General features: G+C 41.4%; 1 protein-coding gene across 6 annotated transcripts in view; it reads right to left on the reverse strand.

Moving 5' to 3' along the window:
* DRC11 (dynein regulatory complex subunit 11) overlaps positions 1-22,034 on the reverse strand; it is a 277,555-nt gene that overhangs the window by 149,161 nt on the left and 106,360 nt on the right. For all 6 annotated transcript variants that reach the window (XM_087885743.1, XM_087885733.1, XM_087885750.1 and 3 more), the window contains one exon: positions 19,226-19,431. In XM_087885743.1, coding sequence (XP_087741869.1) covers positions 19,226-19,431 — 206 coding nt within the window. The remainder of the gene's footprint in view (positions 1-19,225; positions 19,432-22,034) is intronic.

Here is a 22,034-nt window from a genome sequence, read left to right on the forward strand (position 1 = left end):
TGGTCAGAAATGGCGCTTTTGGAGAGTTTCAAGGATGGATTGAATGATGAGATATATCGAGATTGCAGGAGCATGGGGGTCCCCGATGATTTGGATAGATGGTACATAGTAGCTGAGGATGTGGAGATCGAGCTGAAACGGAGCGAACTCCGAGGAAAGCGGATGGGGGACCAGTCATCCTCTCTCTACCGTAAGGGGGCGGCCAAGATGACTGGCGGGAAGACCGAATTCAAACCCAAGTCAAAGCCCTTCACCTGTTTCAAATGTGGGAAGGAGGGTCACCGGGCGGCCGAATGCTTCTCCAAACCACCGCCAAAAGCCACCGGGGCCAGCCAAAAGAAAAGTGATAAAATACCCGCCAAAACCCGCGGCACCGCCCTGAAAGGAGAAGTCGTTGAGTTCACTCCCCGGAACCAGCGTGAGTTGGGAACTCCGACCAACGATGACGACAGCGAGACAGACTCCGACTCGGACACCGATGAACGGGTGAGTCACACGGAAGAACCCTTACTCATCCCCGTAGAAGTAAGGGTGCCCTCCACAGGAACTCACGCGCAATTGTTAGCCCTGTTGGACTCGGGGTGCACTAGGTGCATAATTAGCCCCAAAGTAGTGGAGGAAATGGGACTGAGACTGAAAACTTTAAAAAGACCCATTGCATTTTGTCAATTAGATGGGTCGATTGCAGGGGGGGCCCCAGCTAGTTTTATGACCGAACCCCTCGAACTACAGTTGGGGAATCATATAGAAAAGCTCAGCTTTATTGTAGCCCCTGGCATGGAAAGGCCCCTCCCTAAGGGACGACATAAGACCAGAAGGGGCCACAGTAGCCATTAACTATATTGAGGGAGAAGAGAAAATTCCGAAGGAATATTGGGACCTCAAGGAAGTGTTTAGTGAAAAAGCTTCTGATAATCTGCCTCCCCACAGGGCCACTGACTGCACCATTGAAATACTCCCAGGGGTGAAGCTTCCCAAACCAAAAATATACCCCATGACACCTCGAGAATTGGAGGAATTGCGGAATTTTATTGACAAAAACTTAGAACGGGGATTTATCGAACGAGCCAAACCCAAGGTAGCAGCGCCAGTAATGTTCCGCGAAAAGAAAGATGGATCCTTCAGATTAGTTGTTGATTATAGAAACATGAACGCCATTTGCGTGGAAAATGTCTATCCCCTCCCACTTATGAAGGACATGTTGGCCCATTTAGGAAAGGGAAATTTTTTTTACCAAACTTGATTTAAGAGAGGCATACTACCGAGTGAGAATAAAAGAGGGAGATGAATGGAAGACAGCATTTAATTGCCCACTGGGGTGTTTCCAATTTAGAGTACTCCCTTTTGGACTACAGGGGGCCCCGGCCGTATTCATGCAGTTGATCAACGAAGTGTTGCATGAGCATCTATATAAGGGGGTGTTGGTCTATTTGGACGATATTCTAATTTATTCTGACAACATGGCCGACCATATAAGATTGGTTCGAGCGGTCTTGAATAAACTCAGAGCAGCTGAACTCTATGCCAAACTTTCTAAATGTGAATTCCATCAAGACAAAATCGACTATCTTGGATATCGTATATCGCATGAGGGAATAGAGATGGACCCGGAAAAGGTCCGGGCAGTAATGGAATGGGCCGCACCACGCACCCGTAAACAGTTACAGAGTTTCTTAGGGTTTGCTAACTTTTATAGACAATTTATCCCCTCTTTCGCAAAAATCGCACTGCCAATTACAAACTTGCTCAAAACAAAAGGGGAAATAAAACCCAAACCCTCGAAACCACTAGAATGGACTATGGACTGTCAGGCCGCTTTCGAAAAACTGAAACGGCTGTTTGCAGCTGAACCTGTGCTCAAACACCCCGACATAGAACAACCTTTTGTAATACAAGCGGATGCTAGCGACGTTGCCGTAGGAGCGATACTCTTGCAAAAGAATGAGAATGGAATATTACAACCCTGTGCTTACACATCCCGTAAACTATCTGAAACAGAAAGGAGATGGGCCATATGGGAGAAGGAAGCGTTTGCAGTTAGATGGGCGCTGTTAACATGGAGACAATTTTTGGAAGGGGCAAAACATCCTTTCGAGGTGTGGACTGACCATAAGAATCTAGAAGCATTAAAAACACCACGCAAATTGTCACCCAAACAGGCACGCTGGGCCCAACATTTCAAGCGTTTCAATTTCACTTTACGTTACCTTCCTGGGGGAAAAAATTTCATGGCAGACGCACTTTCCAGATTGCCACAGTACAACAGCATAAAGAAGGAACTGGTTCAACCAATGATCCCCTTAACGCAATTGGCAACACCTGTCACTACCAGAGCGCAGAGTAAAACCGATCCAGAACTCTCAGGGGATTTACTCGAAAAGTTACGAGAAGCACTAAAAGCTGACGAGTGGTTTAAAATCCACTCGAATGAATGCACACTTCGCGATGGACTAGGTTGGGTTGGATCGAAATTGTATGTTCCGACCACATTAAGACCAACCGTATTGAAATATGCGCATGATGCCAAAGCCGCAGGACACTTTGCGTTTGTCAAAACTTTACATCTTGTTAAGAGACAGTTTTGGTGGCCTGCACTAAAAAAGGACATACAGACATATGTGGCTAGCTGTCCAGTATGTGCCTCGGCTAAAAGACCTCCAGGAAAATCCCCTGGATTACTGCAAAGTGTGGCTAGACCGAACGCCCCATGGAAGGAAATATCTATGGATTTTGTGGTGGACTTACCCGACAGTGAGGGCTGCACTGTCATTTGGGTAGTAACTGATTTGTTTTCTAAACAAGTACATTTCATACCTTGCTCAAAGATCCCTTCAGCAAAAACCCTCGCAAAGTTATTTATTCGGCAGATTTACCGACTACATGGGTCTCCGAAAAGAATAATTTCTGATAGGGGTGTGCAATTTACTTCCAGTTTCTGGAGAGAATTTTTAAGATTGATAGGCTCCGCACAGGGGTTGAGTTCCAGTCACCACCCTCAGACAAATGGTGCTTGTGAAAGAACCAATGGGGTACTCGAACAATACCTTAGATGTTACGTGAATTACCAACAAGACAATTGGGTAGACTTGTTGCCATTTGCAGAAGTGGCGTATAACAATTCTGTGCATAGTAGCACCGGATTCACCCCTTTTAAGGTTGCATCGGGCCAGGATTTTGTACCCATTCCCGAGTTACCTCAAGATGATCCCCAAAATCCCTCTTTGATAGATTGGATAGAACAATTAAGGAGCACCTGGACAGTGACTCGGAAGGCATTAGATGAGGCACACCGAGCTCATAAGGCACAAGCCGATAAGAAAAGGTCCCCAGCTCACATTTACAAAGTGGGGGATAAAGTCTATTTGTCTACCAAATACTTACAAACCACCCAGAGGTCTAAAAAGCTGGGGCCTAAGTATGTAGGACCATTCCGTGTGATCAGACTGATAAATCCAGTGACAGTTGAATTAGAATTACCAAAAACCTTGAGACGGATACATCCTGTATTTCATGTTAGTTTATTGAAACCTGAACACTCATCTCCCCTAAGGGTTGATCATAGCAACCCTCCAATTCCCATCCTCGTAGAAGGGGAGCAACATTTTGAGGTTAAGGAAATCTTGGACTCTAGAAAACACCATGGTAAAGTCCAATATCTGATTGCCTGGAAACATTTTCCACTATCTCAGGCTGAATGGGTAAATAAACGGGATGTCCGAGCTCCCAAGAAAGTACAACAGTTCTATGCCAAATACCCTGATAAACCTTGATCATTGTATATATTCTGTTTCTCTTTCTCTTTTTCCTTTTAATTAGGACTAACGTCTCTTCTGCAAGAGGGGCCGAATGTCAGCCTCAGCTTTCCTGCTTTATCTGCCATAAGAAACGGGGAGGGATTAGGTATGGAGCAAAGGGGGGGAAGAGAGCAGGAGGGGGTTTGTCTTTGTAGGAGGGGACTTCGTGGGAATCGAAACTGGATTTCAGAAGGGGATGGCCGACCAACTGTCTCGACATTCCTGATGGATGACGCTGCCAGACGTGTTGCCACCTGACCTTTGGAAGACCTTTAGATTGGCTGAGAAACTATAAACACGAGGGGGGGGAAGAAGCTTAGTAGATGCATTTCGCGCGTTTTGATCACTTCCAGCTTTTCACTGGGATGTTAATCTTTTCATATTCAGTAAAAGTACCAGATTCTTCAAAATGCTTAAGTTTGGGGTTTTCTTTCCTGGATACTGAAGGAAGCATACCTGACATTCCCTTTCACCCCTACTTTTTATACTCTCAATGCTACCAATCATTTTGAAGAAGATGAACTGTGGATACGAACTTGCAAAGAAAGGACTGAAAATCTCGCACTTGATGTACATGGATGATTTGAAGCTGTTTGGTAAAACAAAAGCTGAACTGAATTTATTAATTGAAAACACAAAAGAATTCAGCCAAGACATTGGTATGCAGTTTGGAATTGACAAATGTGCAACAATAGCAACCAAAGCAGGCAAGATCATAAAAGAGGATGGAATAGAACTAGAGAATGAAGAAATGATAAAGGCAATAAAATCAGAAGAAGGCTACAAGTACTTGGGGATTTTAGAAGCCTCTGACTTAATGCATAATAAAGTCAAGGAATTAACTTCAGCCAAGTACATTCGGCGAATTCGTAAGATATTAATGTCCAAATTGAGTGGAGGAAACATCCTAAAAGCCATAAATACCTGGGCTATACCTGTGATTAGATACTCTGCAGGAATAATTGACTGGACCCAGATGGAGTTAGACAATTTGGACAGAAAAACAAGGAAGCTTATGACAATGAATCATGCCTTGCACCCTAAAAGTGATGTTGACCGATTATATTTACCAAGAGCAGAGGGTGGTCGAGGACTCCTACAAGTAAAGCAGACTGTGGAAGAAGAAAAATGCAGCTTGAATGATTACATCCAGAAAAGTGAAGAACCAATGATTAAGGAAGTAAATAATGGAGGCCTTTTAAAGACAACTAAAACAAAAGCAGAATATAAGAAAGAAGTAATTGAGCAGCGAGCTGAAAATTGGAAACACAAAGCTCTGCATGGCCAATACTTGAAAAGTATTGAAGGCAAAGCTGACCAGAAACTAACTTGGAACTGGTTAAGATCAGGAGTACTGAAAAAAGAAACTGAAAGCTTTATTTTGGCAGCTCAAGAACAAGCCCTAGCCACAAACTGTATGAAGGCAAAAATTCAACATGTTACCACCAACAGCAAATGCCGCCTCTGCAATGAGAAAGATGAGACAGTCGACCACCTGATCAGTGGGTGCAGCAAAATTTCACAAACTGACTACCTACAACGCCATGACCGTGTTGCTAAAATCATTCACTGGAAATTGTGCCAGAAGTTTGGATTTGAGTACAGCAAAAACCCCTGGGAACATCAGGTTGAGAAAGTTTTAGAGAATGAGAAACTCAAGATCTTGTGGGACTTTAGGATTCAGACTGACAGGCACTTGGTCCACAACACACCTGACATAACAATAGTTGAAAAGAAAAAAGTATGGTTCATTGACATTGCAATACCTGGTGATGCACGAATTGAAGATAAGCAGCAAGAAAAAATCACAAAGTACCGGGACTTACAAATTGAAGTTGAGCGACTGTGGAAAAAGAAATCGTGTGTTGTCCCGATTGTAATTGGAGCCCTCGGAGCAATACCCAAAGGGTTACCCCACTATTTAGAAATTCTAAATTTGCTGGACTTGAACATTTTGACTCTACGAAAAACCACCTTACTCGGAACAGCTTACATCCTCCGACGATACCTTAACAGTTCCTAGGTCCTTGGTTAGGACTCGAGCTGCTGAGCTATTAACCAGCCTCAAAGGCTGTGAATCTCACTAAAGATTAACCAATAAATAATAATAATAATAATAATAATAATAATAATAATAATAATAATAATAATAATAATAATAATAATAATAATAATAATAATAATTTAGGTTGTTGGTTTCTCTTAAATGAATTTCTAGTTCTTTTATCTTCTCTCCATGTTTAAGTCACTGTCAATTCTTGGTTTAGGAGGATTCGGGTTTTTCATCTTTTTTAGTTTCAGCTGGACTTCGGCAAGTAGTAAATTATGATCGGATGGTACATCTGTGCCTGGGTATGTCTTTGCTGATTTTACTGAGTTTCTAAATCCTTTGTTTATTGTAAAATAGTCAATTTGGTTACTTACTATATTATTTCGTGTATCTGCCGGTGATTTCCAAGTGTAAATGCATCTTTTTGGTAACTTGAAAAAAGTATTCATCACATATTGCTTATATATTGCTTGTAGAAGTCTATAAATCTGTCACCTCTACCATTTCTGGTTCCTAAGCCAAAGTTTCCAAGTACAGGAGCATCACTTCCTTCTCCCACTTTTGCATTGAAGTCCCCCATGAGTATTGTGATACAATTACTTTTTAGGGTTTTCAATATACTGCTTAATATAAGCAGAATATAAGTTTTTGCCACATGCTGTTATTATCAATTTCTTAGTTTGGCTAAACTTGAGATTTCCTGATTGTCTTCTCATCCAAGTACTAAATTGGTCTCTCTCTGCTTAGGAGTCAGCTTTGGGCAATGGCAGGAGGCGGAGAGTTGTGACAATAGCAGTGGTAGCGCCAAAAGTGGCAATAATGCCGGTAGTGGAGCAGCTCCTGCTCCACTGCCTCACAAGTTCTTTTCTTCTGGACTCCAGCAGGGGTTGCTGCCACCACTACCATACTGAGCTCCCTGCAGTGGCACCTGCTGCTGCAGTGCAGAAGCAAAGTTGCTGTCACACTGAAGTGTCACAGGTAGCCTTGCTTTCCAGAATTTAATCATTTTGCAGTGGAATATCAGAAATATGAAAGTGTGCTTTAAGCAATGAATCTGATAGCAGTGTTAACACCTGAGAGCTTTGCTGAGACCCACAACAGCCTGAAGGATGAAGAAGTATGAGATGGTGTCCTAGATATGAGGCCTACATTCCTACCTATTTGAAAGTTTTCCTGCAGCTCTTTGAATAGGGAGCCCTGGAAGAAAACTCTAATGAGTTCACAACAGTATTGAATTAAATTTGGTTTGTTGAATCCTGTCATTAGCCTAGTGTTTCATGTTTCTCTGGAAGAGAATAAGGACAACAGTCAGTGAACTTCTGGTGGCACCGCAGGCGCCGAGGATGCTCTTTTGAGCGCCAGCCCTGCAATCTCATTAAGCCACTAGAACAGCGCAAATCAGCTGCCTAGCGGCTTGGAAACTTTCTCCCCGGGAAAAGGGGAGGAAGAGAGCAGATGGGCGTAGGTAGAGCTCCCCAAGAAGCCCCAGGAACAATTCTGGGGCTCGAAGGGTGAGAGCTTCCTGGAAGCCCGACAGAGCTCCGGATCCGGGACGTTTCTGCTTTAAGCAGAAGACGCCGCGACCACCCCTGCAAACAACGCTTGGAATAAACATCATTCGGAAGCAGGCTGAGCCAATTCAGGAGAGATTAGATCTGCAAGTACTGAACTTTAACTCTAAATGTGTATTACTTCCTTCTGACTTATTAAGGGGAGAAAGTGAAACCAAGATGGCAATTGAGCTTTAATGGGGCGTGAAAGCAAAAGTTAAAAAGGAAGTTTCTTTTTAGTGTTGGCAGCCCCTGTTCAAAATTAGAGATTTGTGCTTTAAAAAAAAGGAGAAGATCAAAGATTACAGCAGTGATTTTTTAAAAAAGGATTGATATTATTTAAAGATTGATTTCTGGATTTGGTGGATTTACCGTTCTGGCAGCTGATTAAATTTAAATTGGAAACTAAAAATGGCTTCAAAACAAATTAAGGCTATTGTCCCCAAAAGTGCTGGGACTTCGCCAGCTCAAACGTCCAGATTGCAATCTCTTTCTGTTCCAATGGAACCAACAATATTAACATTTGAAATGTTGCAGGAAGCCCTCAAAACACAAGCCTCTGTTACAAAAAAAAAAAATTGCTTCAATGTTTCAGGAGCAAACTCGAGAGGTTGCTGAAGAGATAGCTCAAGTCAAAGAGACTATTCAAAAATGAAACCAAGAAATTAGAGAAGATATTATCATGGCAGTACAAGGATTGGCAGGACATATTGAAGCAATAGATGAAAAAGTGGAAGAAATTAAGCAGTCTAATGAGAACTTGGAAAATAAAATGGGGGAGGTCCAGGACAAGATGGAAAGAGCAGAGGCTGATGTGATGATACAATATAGAGACATGGAATTTGCTCTGAAAATAAGAGGCCTCAAGGAAAATAAGCAAGAGAATTTGAGAGAGATCTTTTCAGAAGCATTTGCACAGATAATGGGAGATCAAAAAGCAAATTTTGAATGGCAAATTGACAAAATTTATCGTGTCAATTCATGGGTGGCCAGACAGAAACATCTACCAAGAGACATTGTAGTTTATTTTACAACAAAGAGACTACTCAATGAAATCCTACAAGTCACTTTTAAAAATAAACTTCAAGTGCAGGGGCAGGAGGTTTTAACATTGAAATAAATTCCCCCCAAAATGTTGAGAGCCAGAAAGGATTATGCCTTTCTGGTGGAAGAACTGAGAAACCGTCAGATACAGTATAGATGGGAAGTTCCAGCTGGTCTAGTGGTGAATTATTCAGGAGAAAGATATCGTCTCAATTCAGTATGGAAGGCAAGAGATTTCTATACCAATGTATTAAAGGCTGGATGCCCACAACCCCAGGAAGCTAGAAGGAAGACAGAAATAGAGGGGGCAAGAAAGGGGGAGAAAGAAGAATTGTTGACAGAGGCCCAAAAGGGTGACTTGATTATTCAAGAAGAACTAATACAATTTTCGACTACTGTTCAAGCTTTGGAGATAGAAGAACCTAAGGATCAAAGACAGACCCGAGCGGCAGCCAAGCATCAAGAAGAATTAAGAGTGCAGCAGCTTCAAATGATTCAAGATACTACAAAAACAGAAGGGAGGAGCAAGGCCAAAAAGTAAAATGCATGGAGATTTCCAACATATGCTCCAAATGCTTCAGGGGGCCAAGAATGGCAACTAGATTTTTGACCTGGAATGTTAATGGCTTAAATTCACCACAAAAGAGGAGAAAAATATTTCATTATTTGAAACAGTTTAAAAATGATGTAATTTGTTTACAAGAGACTCATATTAGAAGTAAAGATCAAAAGTACTTAATAAATGCAAGGTTAGGTATACATTTTGTTGCATCTGCTCCCGAGAAGAAGAATGGTATAGTTATATCCCTAAAAAAAGACTTAATTGCCAAATTAATTGAAGCAGATGATCAAGGAAGATTTATAGCAATTGAACTTTTAATAAAAGGAGAAAAAATACTTTTAATTGGAGTCTACGCACCGAACCAACAACAGGAAAAATTTTATAAGCTTTTACATTCCAAGTTACTACAATGGGATTATAAATCATGTATTTTATTGGGTGATTGGAATGGAGTTATGGACACTAAAAAAGATAAGAAGGGGCTCTTGCAGAACATTTCAACGCGTGCCAGATTGCCAAAATCGTTTTTTGAAATGATGGAGGATATGGAGCTGAGAGATATCTGGCGGGAGAGAAACCCCAAAGAAAAAGACTTTACCTTTTTTTCTGATAGACATCAATCTTTCTCCAGGATTGATTTTATATTAATTACAAATGATCTCTTTTCCAGGGTGAGGAAGACGAAGATTTGTCCAAGAGTTTTAATGGATCATAGTCCAGTTTGGATGGAATTAGAGTATGGAAGGGGATCTAAGAGGTCTTGGAGGTTAAATGAAAATCTGTTTAGATATGAGGAAAATGTAAAAGAATGTAAAAAATTTATGAAAGAATTCTTTATTATAAATATGCATAAGGGTACATCTATGGAAATGGTTTGGGATGCAAGTAAAGCATATATGAGAGGTATTTTGATATATTTGAATAATAAATATAGACGCAAACAGGAAAAAAAAGGAAGGACTTAGAAGAGGAAATTAGAAAAAAAGAACAAGCTTTGATATTGAATCCAGCAGATAAAAATCAAATAAATTATTTTATTGCGAGGGCAATTTAATATGTTAATGGAAGATCAGGTCGCAACTAATTTGCAATATGCTAAACATAATATTTTTTGTAATGCTAATAAACCAGGGAGGTGGTTAGCATATTTGTTAAGGAAAAAACAAAACTCACGGACTATAGAGAAAATAGAATATAAAGGTAAAGAGGTTTATCAGCAAAATATGATTAAAAAAGCATTTTTAGAATTTTATATGAGGTTGTATGCTAGTGATAAAATTCAAGGTACAGAAATAGATAGATATTTACAGAAAGAGAATATTCCTACAATTACAAAAGAGCAAAGGGAGGGTTTAAATCAACCAATAACCACTGAGGAGATTATGTTGGCAATTAAGCAGTTGAAAGTGGGTAAAGCCTCTGGGACAGATGGTTTGACAGCTGCTTATTATAAACATTTGCAGTTAGAAATGGTGGGACCACTCAAAGAATTATTTACTAACATACAATCTGGAGGAGATGTACCCCCATCCTGAAGGATAGCTTTTATTTCTCTGATTCCAAAGGAGGAGCAAGACCACACTCAGCCAAAAAATTATAGGCCTATATCATTCTTAAATACAGATTACAAGATTTTTGCTAAAATATTAGCAAATAGGTTAATGACAGTCATGCAACAAATGATTCATAATGATCAAACTGGTTTTATAAATGGTAGACAAATGAAGAGTAATGTAAGGAAAGTTGTTAACCTATTGGAGTGTTTGGGGAAGAACAACCAAATCCCTGCAGTGCTGATATTTCTTGATGCAGAGAAAGTATTTGATCGATTGAATTGGCAATTTTTATTGAAAATAATAGAAAAGATGCAGTTTGGAGAACATTTCACAAATGTATCAGAAACAAACAGCGCAAATAATAATTAATGGTAGTTTAACAGATACTTTTAACATAGAAAAAGGAACAAGACAAGGATGTCCTTTGTCTCCATTATTGTTTATCTTGACTTTGGAATTTTTGTTAAGTAAGATACGTGGGTCGGACAAAATAAGTGGAATTAAGATTAGGCAGTATGACTATAGATTACGAGCATTCGCAGACGACTTGGTTGTTACTTTAACCCAACCATTACAGTCGGTTGTAGGTCTAATGGATATAATTAATCAATATGGACAGGTATCTGGATTTAAAATAAATGCAGGGAAAATGAAGATAATAACTAAAAACATGACTACAAATCAAAAAGAGGAATTAGAAAGATTAACAGGATTTGAAATAGTTAAAAAAGTTAAGTATTTGGGGGTTTATATTATGACATCAAATGCGAAACTATTCACGCATAACTATGATCCTTTGTGGCAAAAAATACAGAGAGAGATGGAAAGTTAGAAAAAATTACATTATCCTTGTTAGGAAGAATAGCAGCAGTAAAAATGAATGTTTTGCTTAAGTTTTTGTTTCTTTTTCAAATGATACCAATACTTAAAAAAGATGAGAATTTGAAGATATGGCAGAAGGGTATTAATAATTTTGTTTGGGCAGGGAAGAGACCGAGAATAAAACAAAAAATAATGCAGGATATACGTGAAAGAGGAGGTCTCAAAAAGCCTAACTTAAGACTATATTATGAGGCAGCTGTCCTATCAGCAATGAGTGATTGGATGAATTTAACAGAAGAAAGAATATTGAATATTGAGGGATATGATTTGGTTTACGGGTGGCATGCTTATTTATTATATGATAAGAAAGTGGATAAAACTTTTAAAAGTCATATATTAAGGAATGCTCTATTGCGTGTCTGGAAAAAGTATAAGTATAAACTAAACGAGAAGTTACCATTGTGGGCAATACCCAGACATGCGATAGAGAATATAAGTGTAGAGCAAAGGCAGGATGTGATTACATATAAAGAGCTTCTTAACAAGGAAAGAGGTATATTACAATTAAAATCTTTGAATCAACTAAGAGAAGAAAGGACAATTCGAACATGGTTTCAATATGTACAGTTGCAAGCTAGATGGAGAGAAGATCAGAAAATTGGTTTTCTGCAAAATGAGAAGAATTTGGTAAAACAGATTAGAAATCAAAGTCAAATGCACATAAAAAGGTTGTATAATGCTTTGGTAGAAATAGATTCAGAAACGGAGTTAGTTAAGGACTGTATGATAAAGTGGGCACAAAATATTGAAGAACCAATAATGATGGAAACATGGGGAAAAAAATGGGTTAGAAATGTGAAGTTCACGCAAGCCCAAAATTTAAGAGAGAATTTTTATAAAATGTTTTATAGATGGCATCTAGATCCTAAAAAGCTAGCCTGTATGTATCCAAGTGTGCAACCTAAGTGTTGGAGATGTGAATGTGATGATGCCACGTATTATCATATATGGTGGACATGTAAAAAAAATTAAGGCATTTTGGATAAAAATATGGTGGATTATTCAAAATATTCTCAAAAAGAAGATAAAATTTACTCCACAGTTCTTTTTGTTAGGCATAATTACAGATTGTACTGTTATAGAGACTAAGTTGATTTTAAATTTAATAACAGCAGCCAGACTCTTGGTGGCACAGTACTGGAAGAAGGAAGACTTGCCGACTATTGAAGAATGGACACTAAAAGTAGTGAATTTAGCAGAGATGGCTAAAATTTCAGCGTATTTGAAGGACCATTCAAATGAAAGATATATACTGGAATGGAGAAGATGGATTGACTATATTCAAAACAAATATCGGACTAAAAAGTTTCAAATAGCTTATGAATGAAATCTATATTTCCTTTTTGAATATGTTTAGTTAATTGAAAGGGGAGTTAAAGAGTAAGAGGGAGTTTGGAGACCACAGAAAGTTAGCTTATTTTAGCTTAAGTTTGTTATGTTATACCCTGTTTTTGCTCTGGGAAGTCCGGGGGTGGGTGGGTGTTGGGGGGTTGGAGGGAGAGGGGAGAGGGGGGACAGGGGTGGGTGGGAGGGGGGGAAATTGATATAATGATTGTTAGAACTTTTTAAATAAAAAAAAAAGAAAAATAGTTTTGTCAAGTTAGACTGTGCAAGAAATAATGTAAGATTATATGCACACATGCACACAGACTATGGATAGAGTACTATATCATCTATATCCTTCCAAGGCTGGTAAAATGAGGACCCAGATTGTTGGAGGCAATATCTTGACATTTGTAAACCACTCAGACAGTGCTGTAAAGCACTATGGAGCAGTAAATAAGTCTAAGTGCTATTGCTATTGTGGGAAACTAAACTCTCTCATGAATGAATAGAAGGAAAAGGTAGCCTTAGTGAAAGCCAGACAACCTAACCTGATGATGGACAAAGTTTTTCCAAGAGGGCCAAAGTGAAGTTTAATTGAAAATACAAAAAAAATCTGTATCTCATTATTCTCAATTAGTATCAAATACAATGAATCAGAATCAGAACAGAACAGAGTTGGGAGAGACCTTGGAGGTCTTCTAGTTCAGCCTCCTGCTCAAGCAGGAGATCCTATACCATTTCAGACAAGTGACTGTCCAGTCTCTTCTTAAAAATCTCCAGTGATGAAGCACTGACAACTTCTGAAGGCAAACTGTTCCACTGGTTAGTTGTCCTCACTGTTAAGAAGTTTCTCCTTAATTCCAAGTTACTTCTTTCCTTGATTAGTTTTCCATCCATTGTTTTTTGTCCTGCCCTCTGGGGTTCTTTGGAAAATAATCTGGCCCGCTCCTCTTTGTGGCAGCTTCTCAAATACTAGAATGCTGCTATCATGTCCTCCCTAATTCTTCTTTTCTCTAGACGAGCCAAACCCAAATCCTGCAACTGTTCTTCATATGTTTTAGTCTCCAGGTCTTTAATAATCTTAGTTGCTCTTCTTTGTACTTTTTCCAGAGTCTCAACATCTTTTTTGTAATGTGGTGACCAAAACTGAATGCAGTATCAGATTTCAGACTCTGCCTAATGTAAAGACCTGCCTCAGCTACCTTCTCAAGAAAGTAAAACTCTTGAAACAGTTTATATTTCAAAAGGAACTTTGACTGAGAATTAGTGATGGCAGAAGAGTCAGGCAGAGTCTAAAATTCAGGCATAAAGCATTAGGCTAATTTCGCCCCTCAACCCCCTCCCCAATAGCCCATGTCCATCTGTAGCCAATAAAATACCACAAACATATTATGAGAAACTCTGATACTGGATGGTGAGAAGAAGTTGTCCTCGGCATGTTGTGACTTTGAATACCTGGTTGGAACCAGCAGAGAGGGAGTCACTGCAGTTGGCCACTTCTCCCCCCTCAATTCCCAAGCAGTTACAGCAAAAGTGAAAGCATGCAAACCATTCCACCCACGGTTCTCCCCCCAATTCAGAATGACAGCATTCTAATAGGAGACCTGACAGTGATCTTACTAAGGCTTTATAAAGCAGCAATAATACTTCACGTGATTTTGATTCTATGCCTCTGTTTATATAACCAAGGATTGTATTAGCTTTTTTGGCTGCCGCCACACACTGCTGACTCATGTTTAACTAATCGTACACTAGGACTCCAAGGTACCACTCACAGTTACTGTTTTTGAGGCAGGTTTTGCCTAATCTGTACTCGTACCTTTGGTTTTTTCTGTCCTGGTGTAAAACATTACTTTTTTCTACATTAAATTTCACTTTGTTGGATAGGGCCCATTGTTCTAGTCTGTCAAGATCTTTTTGGATTCTGAGCTTGTCTTCTGGGGTGTTGGCTATTCCTGCCAGGTTAGTGTCATCTGCAAATTTGATGAGTTCCCCTTCTATTCCCGTATTTAAGTCATTTATGAAGATAGTGAACGGTACTGGGCCTAAGACAGAACCTTGTGGCACCCCACTGCTTACTTCCCTCCATTATTATTATTTATTATTATTTATTTGATTTGTATACCGCCCTACTCCCGAAGGACTCAGGGCGGTGAACAGCCAAACAATAAAATACATAGATACAAAAAATTTTAAAAAACAGATAAAATCGAATTAAATAATTTTGGCCCTGACAAATTAAAACACCCCAATAATTTAAAACAAATTAAAATTTACATATTAAAAAAGAGGGAAAGGATTAGGCCAAGCCCGCCTGGTGGAATAAAGAGGTCTTCACAGCGCGGTGGAAGGTGCGCAGGTCCGGGATCCTTCGTATCTCCGGGGGGAGCTCATTCCAGACAGTAGGTGCCCCCACAGAGAAGGCCCTCCCCCTACGGGCCGCCAGTCGACATTTTTTGGCTGACGGCACCCGGAGGAGTCCCCCTCTATGAGAGCGTACCGGCCGGTGGGAGGCTGTTTGTGGTAGTAGGCGGTCCCGTAAATAAGCAGGTCCTAAGCCATGGACCGCTCTAAAGGTGGTAACCAAAACCTTGAAGCACACCCGGAAGACCACTGGGAGCCAGTGCAGCTCGCACAGGAGAGGTGTCACATGGGAGCGCCATGTTGCTCCCATAACCTCCCGCGCGGCCGCATTCTGCGCTAGTTGGAGCCTCCAGGTGCTCCTCAAGGGGAGCCCCATGTAGAGAGCGTTACAATAGTCCAGGCGGGAAGTGACGAGGGCATGAGTGACTGTGTATAGGGAGTCCCGATCCAGAAAAGGACGCAACTGGCGAATCAGGTGAACCTGATGAAAAATCCTCCCGGTCATGGCCGTCAAATGCTCTTCTAATGACAGCCGTGAATCTAGGAGGACGCCCAAGTTGTGAGCCCTCTCTGTGGGGGCCAGCGATTCGCCCCCAATAGTCAGCGATGGCATCAACTGACTATATCGGGATGTCAGAAACCACAGCCACTCAGTCTTGGATGGGTTGAGTCTGAGCCTGTTCCTCCCCATCCAGATCCGCACGGCCTCCAGACACCAGGACATCACTTCAAGGGCATCGTTGGGGTGGTCTGGGGTGGAGATGTACAGCTGGGTGTCATCAGCGTACTGGTGGTACTTCACCCCAAAACCACGGATGGTCTCACCCAGCGGCTTTACATAAATGTTGAACAAAAGGGGACTGACCCTTGTGGCACCCCACATATAAGGGGCCCTGGGGTCGACCTCTGCCCCCCTGCCAACACAGACTGCAACCGGTCAGACAGAAAGGAGGAGAACCACCGCAGTACAGTGCCCCCCACCCCTAACTCTTCCAACCGGTGCAGCATGATACCATGGTCGATAGTATCAAAAGCCGCTGAGAGGTCAAACAGAACCAGGACAGAGGAGCACCCCCTGTCCCGAGCCCTCCAGAGATCATCTACCAATGCGACCAATGCCGTTTCCGTGCTGTACCCGGGCCTGAAGCCCAACTGGAACGGATCCAGATACGTCGTTTCATCCAGGTGCTGGGGGAGCTGTTGCGCAACCACACTCTCGACAACCTTCGCCACAAAACGAAGATTGGAGACCGGACGATAATTAACCAACATTGCTGGGTCCAGGGAAGGCTTCTTGAGGAGAGGCCTCACCACCGCCTCTTTCAAGGCGGCGGGGAAGTCACCCTCACCCAACGAAGCATTTATAATCTCCTGGAGCCAGCCTTGCATCACCTCCCGGGAAGCCAGCACTAACCAGGAGGGACACGGGTCCAATAAACAAGTGGTCGCGTTCAATCTGCCCAGAATCCTGTCCATGTCCTCAGGGGTCACAGGATCAAACTCATCCCAGATAACATTCTCAAGACCTGCCCCAGTCCCTCCCCCTGAGTCTACCCAGTCGGAGTCCAGATCTTCCCGGATCTGAGTGATTTTGTCATGCAGATAATGAACAAAATCCTCGGCTCTACCCTCCAAGGGGTCCTCCCGTGCTTCCTGGTGGAGCAGGGAGCGGGTCACCCTAAACAGGGTGGCCGGGCAGTTATCTGATGACGCAACAAGAGCAGCAAAATAGCTATATTTCGCTGCTTTTATCGCCACTAGGTAATTCCTAATATGAAATCTTACCAGTGTCCGGTCCGATTCAGAAAGACTGGCCCTCCAACTACTCTCTAGGCATCTTTTCCGGTGCTTCAACTCCCTCAGCTCCTCAGTGAACCAAGGAGCCAAATGAGATTGGCGCCGGGTCAGAGGCCGCAAAGTCACGACCTGGTCCAGAGCTCCAGCGGCCACCCTATCCCAGGGGGCCACTAGGTCTCCAGTCGAGGCGTGTGCCAGAGCCTCAGGAAATGGCCCAAGCTCTATCTGGAACCTATCAGGCTCCATCAGGCGCCTGGGACGGAACCATCTTACCGGCTCCGCCTCCCTGCGACGGGGTGCAGCGGTTCGAAGGTTGAGACGAAGGAGAGAGTGATCAGACCATGACAAGGGCTCGATGACTATATCCCCTATCTCAAGATCACTCAACCACTGTCCAGAGACAAAAACCAGATCCAGCATGTTTCCCCCGTGTGGGTAGGGCCATGAATTAACTGGGTCAGGTCCATGGCCGTCATGGAAGCCATGAACTCCTGAGCCACCTCAGACGTCTCACCCACGGACGGCAGGTTGAAATCCCCCATGACCATAAACCTAGGGGTATCAACCGCCACCGCGGCGATGACATTGAGTAGCTCAGGCAGGGCTGCTGCCATGTGGCAGGGAGCCAGGTACGTGATCAGCAAACCCCTCTGAACCCCGTGACCCCATTTCACAAGGAGGGATTCACAGCCGGCTGTCTGAGGAACAGTGGCCTCCCTCGATCTCAGACCATCTTTAATGATAACCGCTACCCCCCCACCCCTCCCGTGACCTTGGCTGATGGAATGCGCGGAAACCTGGTGGGCACATTTCAATGAGGGGAACCCCCCCTCCTGGCCCAACCAGGTCTCCGTAATACCTGCCAGGTCCGCACCCCCCTCCTGAATAAGATCACAAATGAAGGGGGCTTTATTTACTACGGACCTGGCATTGCATAACATCAGCCGAAGGCCTGGGCCCTGAGGGTCTATGCAACCTGGGGAACGGGTGGAGCCTTGGGGGCCGGAGCACGCCATCGCTCGTAAACAGCGAGTGCGCGCTTCCCTAACACGATATGGCCCTCTGCTCCCGCCATATCTACCCCTCCCACCCACAGTATTGATGTTTGAAACACTATCCAGATGAGCTCTGACCCCCCCCTCGACCCCAGGTCCCCCACCCCCCTCGCCGCACTTTGAGGCCAGACCCGACCCTCCCCCTTGTGGGTTTTCCCCCAAACCCACAACCCGAGTTCTAATTCAACCCTCCCCCTCCCTGGGACCCCTTAAAAGTTTAACTAAAAAATTTGATAAAAAAACCCTCAACCCCCTGGTTTTCACATGCCACCTCTCTGGGTCCCAAAACCCGTCCTTGAGGTAGGCCCTCGATAATGTGGAGGGCCAGATCTGTGAGAGGGGGGAATCTCGCAGCGCAAGAAGATCACAGATAGTATACATCTTAGGTTACAACGAGGGAGATGTAGTACCATTAAGAACTACTCATTGAATAGTTTGTCAGCCAGTTATAAATCCATCTGGTGGTGATGCTGTCTATCTCACATTTTTCTAAATCAAGATGTAGGTTGTGGTCTACTTTGTCAAATGCCTTGCTGAATTCTAAATATACTATGTCCACAGTATTTTGCTGGTCTACTGATTTAGTCACTTTGTCAAAGAATGAAATAAGATTGGTTTGGCATGATCTGTTTTTAACAAACCCGTGCTGGCTTCTAGTTATAACTTTACTTGTTTCTAGATGTTCAAATATCTGTTTTTTAATTATTTTTTCCAGTATCTTCCCAGGTATTGATGTTAGGCTAATCAGTCTATAGTTTCTTGGGTCTGTTTATTTTCCTTTTTAATTAAACACAATTCCCTGAAAATATTCTGAAATTATTATTTAGTCAGTTCTAGCTATATTGTAAACTAATCTACAAATTAATATTTGTTGGTAAATATCAGTATCAATGACAATTATCAACATACTGAAGGAAACAGATTACTGTACTGACCTCTTTACAAAAAGTTTTGTGCAAGACAACTCTATTTATAAGTAAAGATAAGCTGTTACACATTTCTGCATAAGAACTCCAACAATATATGATATTGTACTCCAAATCCATGAATCTGTGGTAACAGTGATAACAGAAATGATAATGATTCAAATTGTGATTTCCATATTTTTTTGGTTTGTTTAAAACTGTTCTCTGTACTGAAGCAGTCTTGATTCCAACCGTCTTGAAGAAATGATGTTTACAGACTCTTATGATAAGTGTGGTTACAGATAGGGAGAGGTTAAGGAAAGAAAGAATGGTATCTCACCGGCATTCAATAAACCACTGGCGGATCTGGTCTTGGAGGGTTTCTTTGATGTCTGGTCCTTCAATTTCTTTCACTCGCTCTTTGATGCTTACTAGAGCTTTCTGGAAGTCTGATTCATATTTCTCCTGAATTTCACACCTTAAAGTATCAACTTTCTGGGCACGTAATAACGAAGCACTAGGTCTCTGGAAATGGGGTGGTGGGATCTGAAAAACAGATATTGCATATGTTGTATTTCCAGTTTTATTAACATAGTTATTTTATTATTAACATCAGAGGAAACTAATTCAGCTTTGTTGATGCTATATGCAGCCTGAAGTGGATATAACAACTTGCTTTAATGTGACCATTTAGGTGTCTTGATCAGGATAATAGATGACAAATACTTAGAAGATTGCTGGTTTTATTTCTCCTATTCCATTTCTTGTTTTACCTTCAGTGTTTCAATTAGGAATGATTTCATATTCTACATTAGTTTCTCACTTGGGAACTCTTTATATTAAGATTCTGAAAATAATACTTTACTTTACTTTACTTTACTTTACTTTACTTTACTTTACTTTACTTTACTTTACTTTACTTTACTTTACTTTACTTTAATTTAATTTAATTTAATTTAATTTAATTTATATGCCGCCCCTCTCAGGGCGGCTATACTGATAACTCGTACAGTATACTGCATGTGACAGAACTCAAATCAAAGTTAGTTACTATGATATATAGCAGAATTCTTTTACTACTATAACAATAGCATTTAGACTTATATACCACTTCATAGTGCTTTATAGCACTATCTAAGGGGTTTACAGTCAACATAGAGCCCCCAACAATCTGGCTCATTTTACCGATCTTGGAATGATGGAAGGCTGAGTCAATCTTGAGCCAATCAGAAATGAACTCCTGGCAGTGAGCAGTGTCAGTCTGCAATACTGCATTCTAATCATTGTGCCATCATAGTTCCTTATACATTACTTTGATTTAGATCTGCCTTTCTATTCATATGGCATTCATAGATCAATAGTAGAAGATAGGTTTGCACGCAAAGAATCATACATTCAATTAGTAGTATCTATTTCAAGGCTAGGAAATATTTTTATCTGAGACTTTAATAAATTGTTGTCAGTTAACGCAGACAGCCTCATATGGCTGATTCTGTGTAAAACAGCTTCATATGCTCAGCAGACATAAACCAAGCAATTTATACATCATCTTCATTTTCCTCCTTTTCCATATTGTCATTTAATAGACAATTTTCATACAAAAAAGAGGATTCAACACCGGTACATTTTATCTATATCGTTCAATCATGGTGATATTTTATAACTGATTCCATCAGGATGGTTGGAACTACATGTGTACCTTCCAATGCTGATTTATAAATCAGGCACAGTATTATCTTTCCCTTTCTGATAATTTCAATGTCACTGTGGCAAGTCTGAGTTTATTTCAAGCGAAGCGTCTTAATTTCTAATTTTGTTTTGGGGATCTGCCACCTCTAACACAAAATTTCTGGTATTTCTTATAAAAACCCATCTTTCTTATATTGAAACTATCTAAGAGATTAGATTATATTTAATAATCTGCCCATCCAACAAAATCTGGAAGAGAGACCCTGCTGAAGGTCCCATTTCCAAGAAAGTTCCATTTACAGAGATCCTATAGCAGGGCCTTCTCTTATGAAATAACTTGCCTCCCTCTTTTCTAGTAGCTTCCGTGAAGAAGTAAAAATGTAGGTCTGGGAGAACATTTGGGAGATATTAGGTGTTGATAAACTATTCAAATTAGTCAGTACTATTTTAATGTATACTATAGAGGCTTCTTCTTCCTAGAATTATTCCCACGTTATGGCAGGGACCGCTTGTTGGCAAAGTTATCTCCATCAGAAGCAATGGCCACATATTTCATGTTCTCCTTGATATGATCCATTCATTTCTTCTATGGGATTGCTGGCCATCGGGGTCCAGATGCCTGGCTGTTCTTGCCACCAAGTCTTCTTTACTGTGTACAATGTGCCCGTACCATCTAAGTCTTCCAATGTATATTATAGAGTTGAGGGTGGAGGTTGATTCTCCGAGCTTGTGGGTTGGTTTCCAAATGTTTTATTGCCAGGCTAAGTAACATCTTCAGCAGAGTTAGGGGATGTTTGTGTTGGTGTTCTTCTGCTTATAAAGGCTTTGTGTGGTAAATCTTGTGATGGGGAGGTCACATCAGGTGAGGGTCTTGTGCTGGGTCAGGTGTGGTTTACATCAGGTGAGTGTCTTGTTATGATGATGGGGAGGTCATGTCAGGTGAGGGTCACTGGGAGGTGAAGTGCTAGTTGCATGAATTGGTTGAGGGTTGGTGCTGTTGCTGGTTGACTCCTCAGTTGAATTCTGAGGAGTTCATAGGCTGGTTATAGGTCTATGTGTCTGTTGATGGAATTGCCTGTGAAATTCCAGGCTTCAATGAACTCATACATGTGGCGGGTGATAGCATGGCCAATGATTCTAGTGTTGTTCTAATCAAATTGATGCTGTTTGGTGTCAGTGTGGGTAGAGATTAGGGATTTGGGATCCTGGCATTTGACTGACAGCTGGTGTTCATGTATTCTGATTTTTAATTGTGATATTTGTACCACATAGAATTGGTTGCAACTGTTACAGTTAATATCATAAATTACATTGTGTCTTTCATCCTTCTGTATCTTGTCTTTGGTTCCTAGAGGAATGTGCTGTGGGTTTGTGGGCTATTACTATTCCTAGGGGCTGGAGAATTCTGGCTGTCATTTCCGACACCCCTTTTGTGTATGATAGGGTTAGTTTTTGCATGT

The sequence above is a fragment of the Pantherophis guttatus genome, chromosome 1 (assembly GCF_059756535.1).
Source record: "Pantherophis guttatus breed Tessera chromosome 1, ASM5975653v1, whole genome shotgun sequence".
In the NCBI taxonomy this organism is placed as follows: Eukaryota; Metazoa; Chordata; class Lepidosauria; order Squamata; family Colubridae; genus Pantherophis; species Pantherophis guttatus.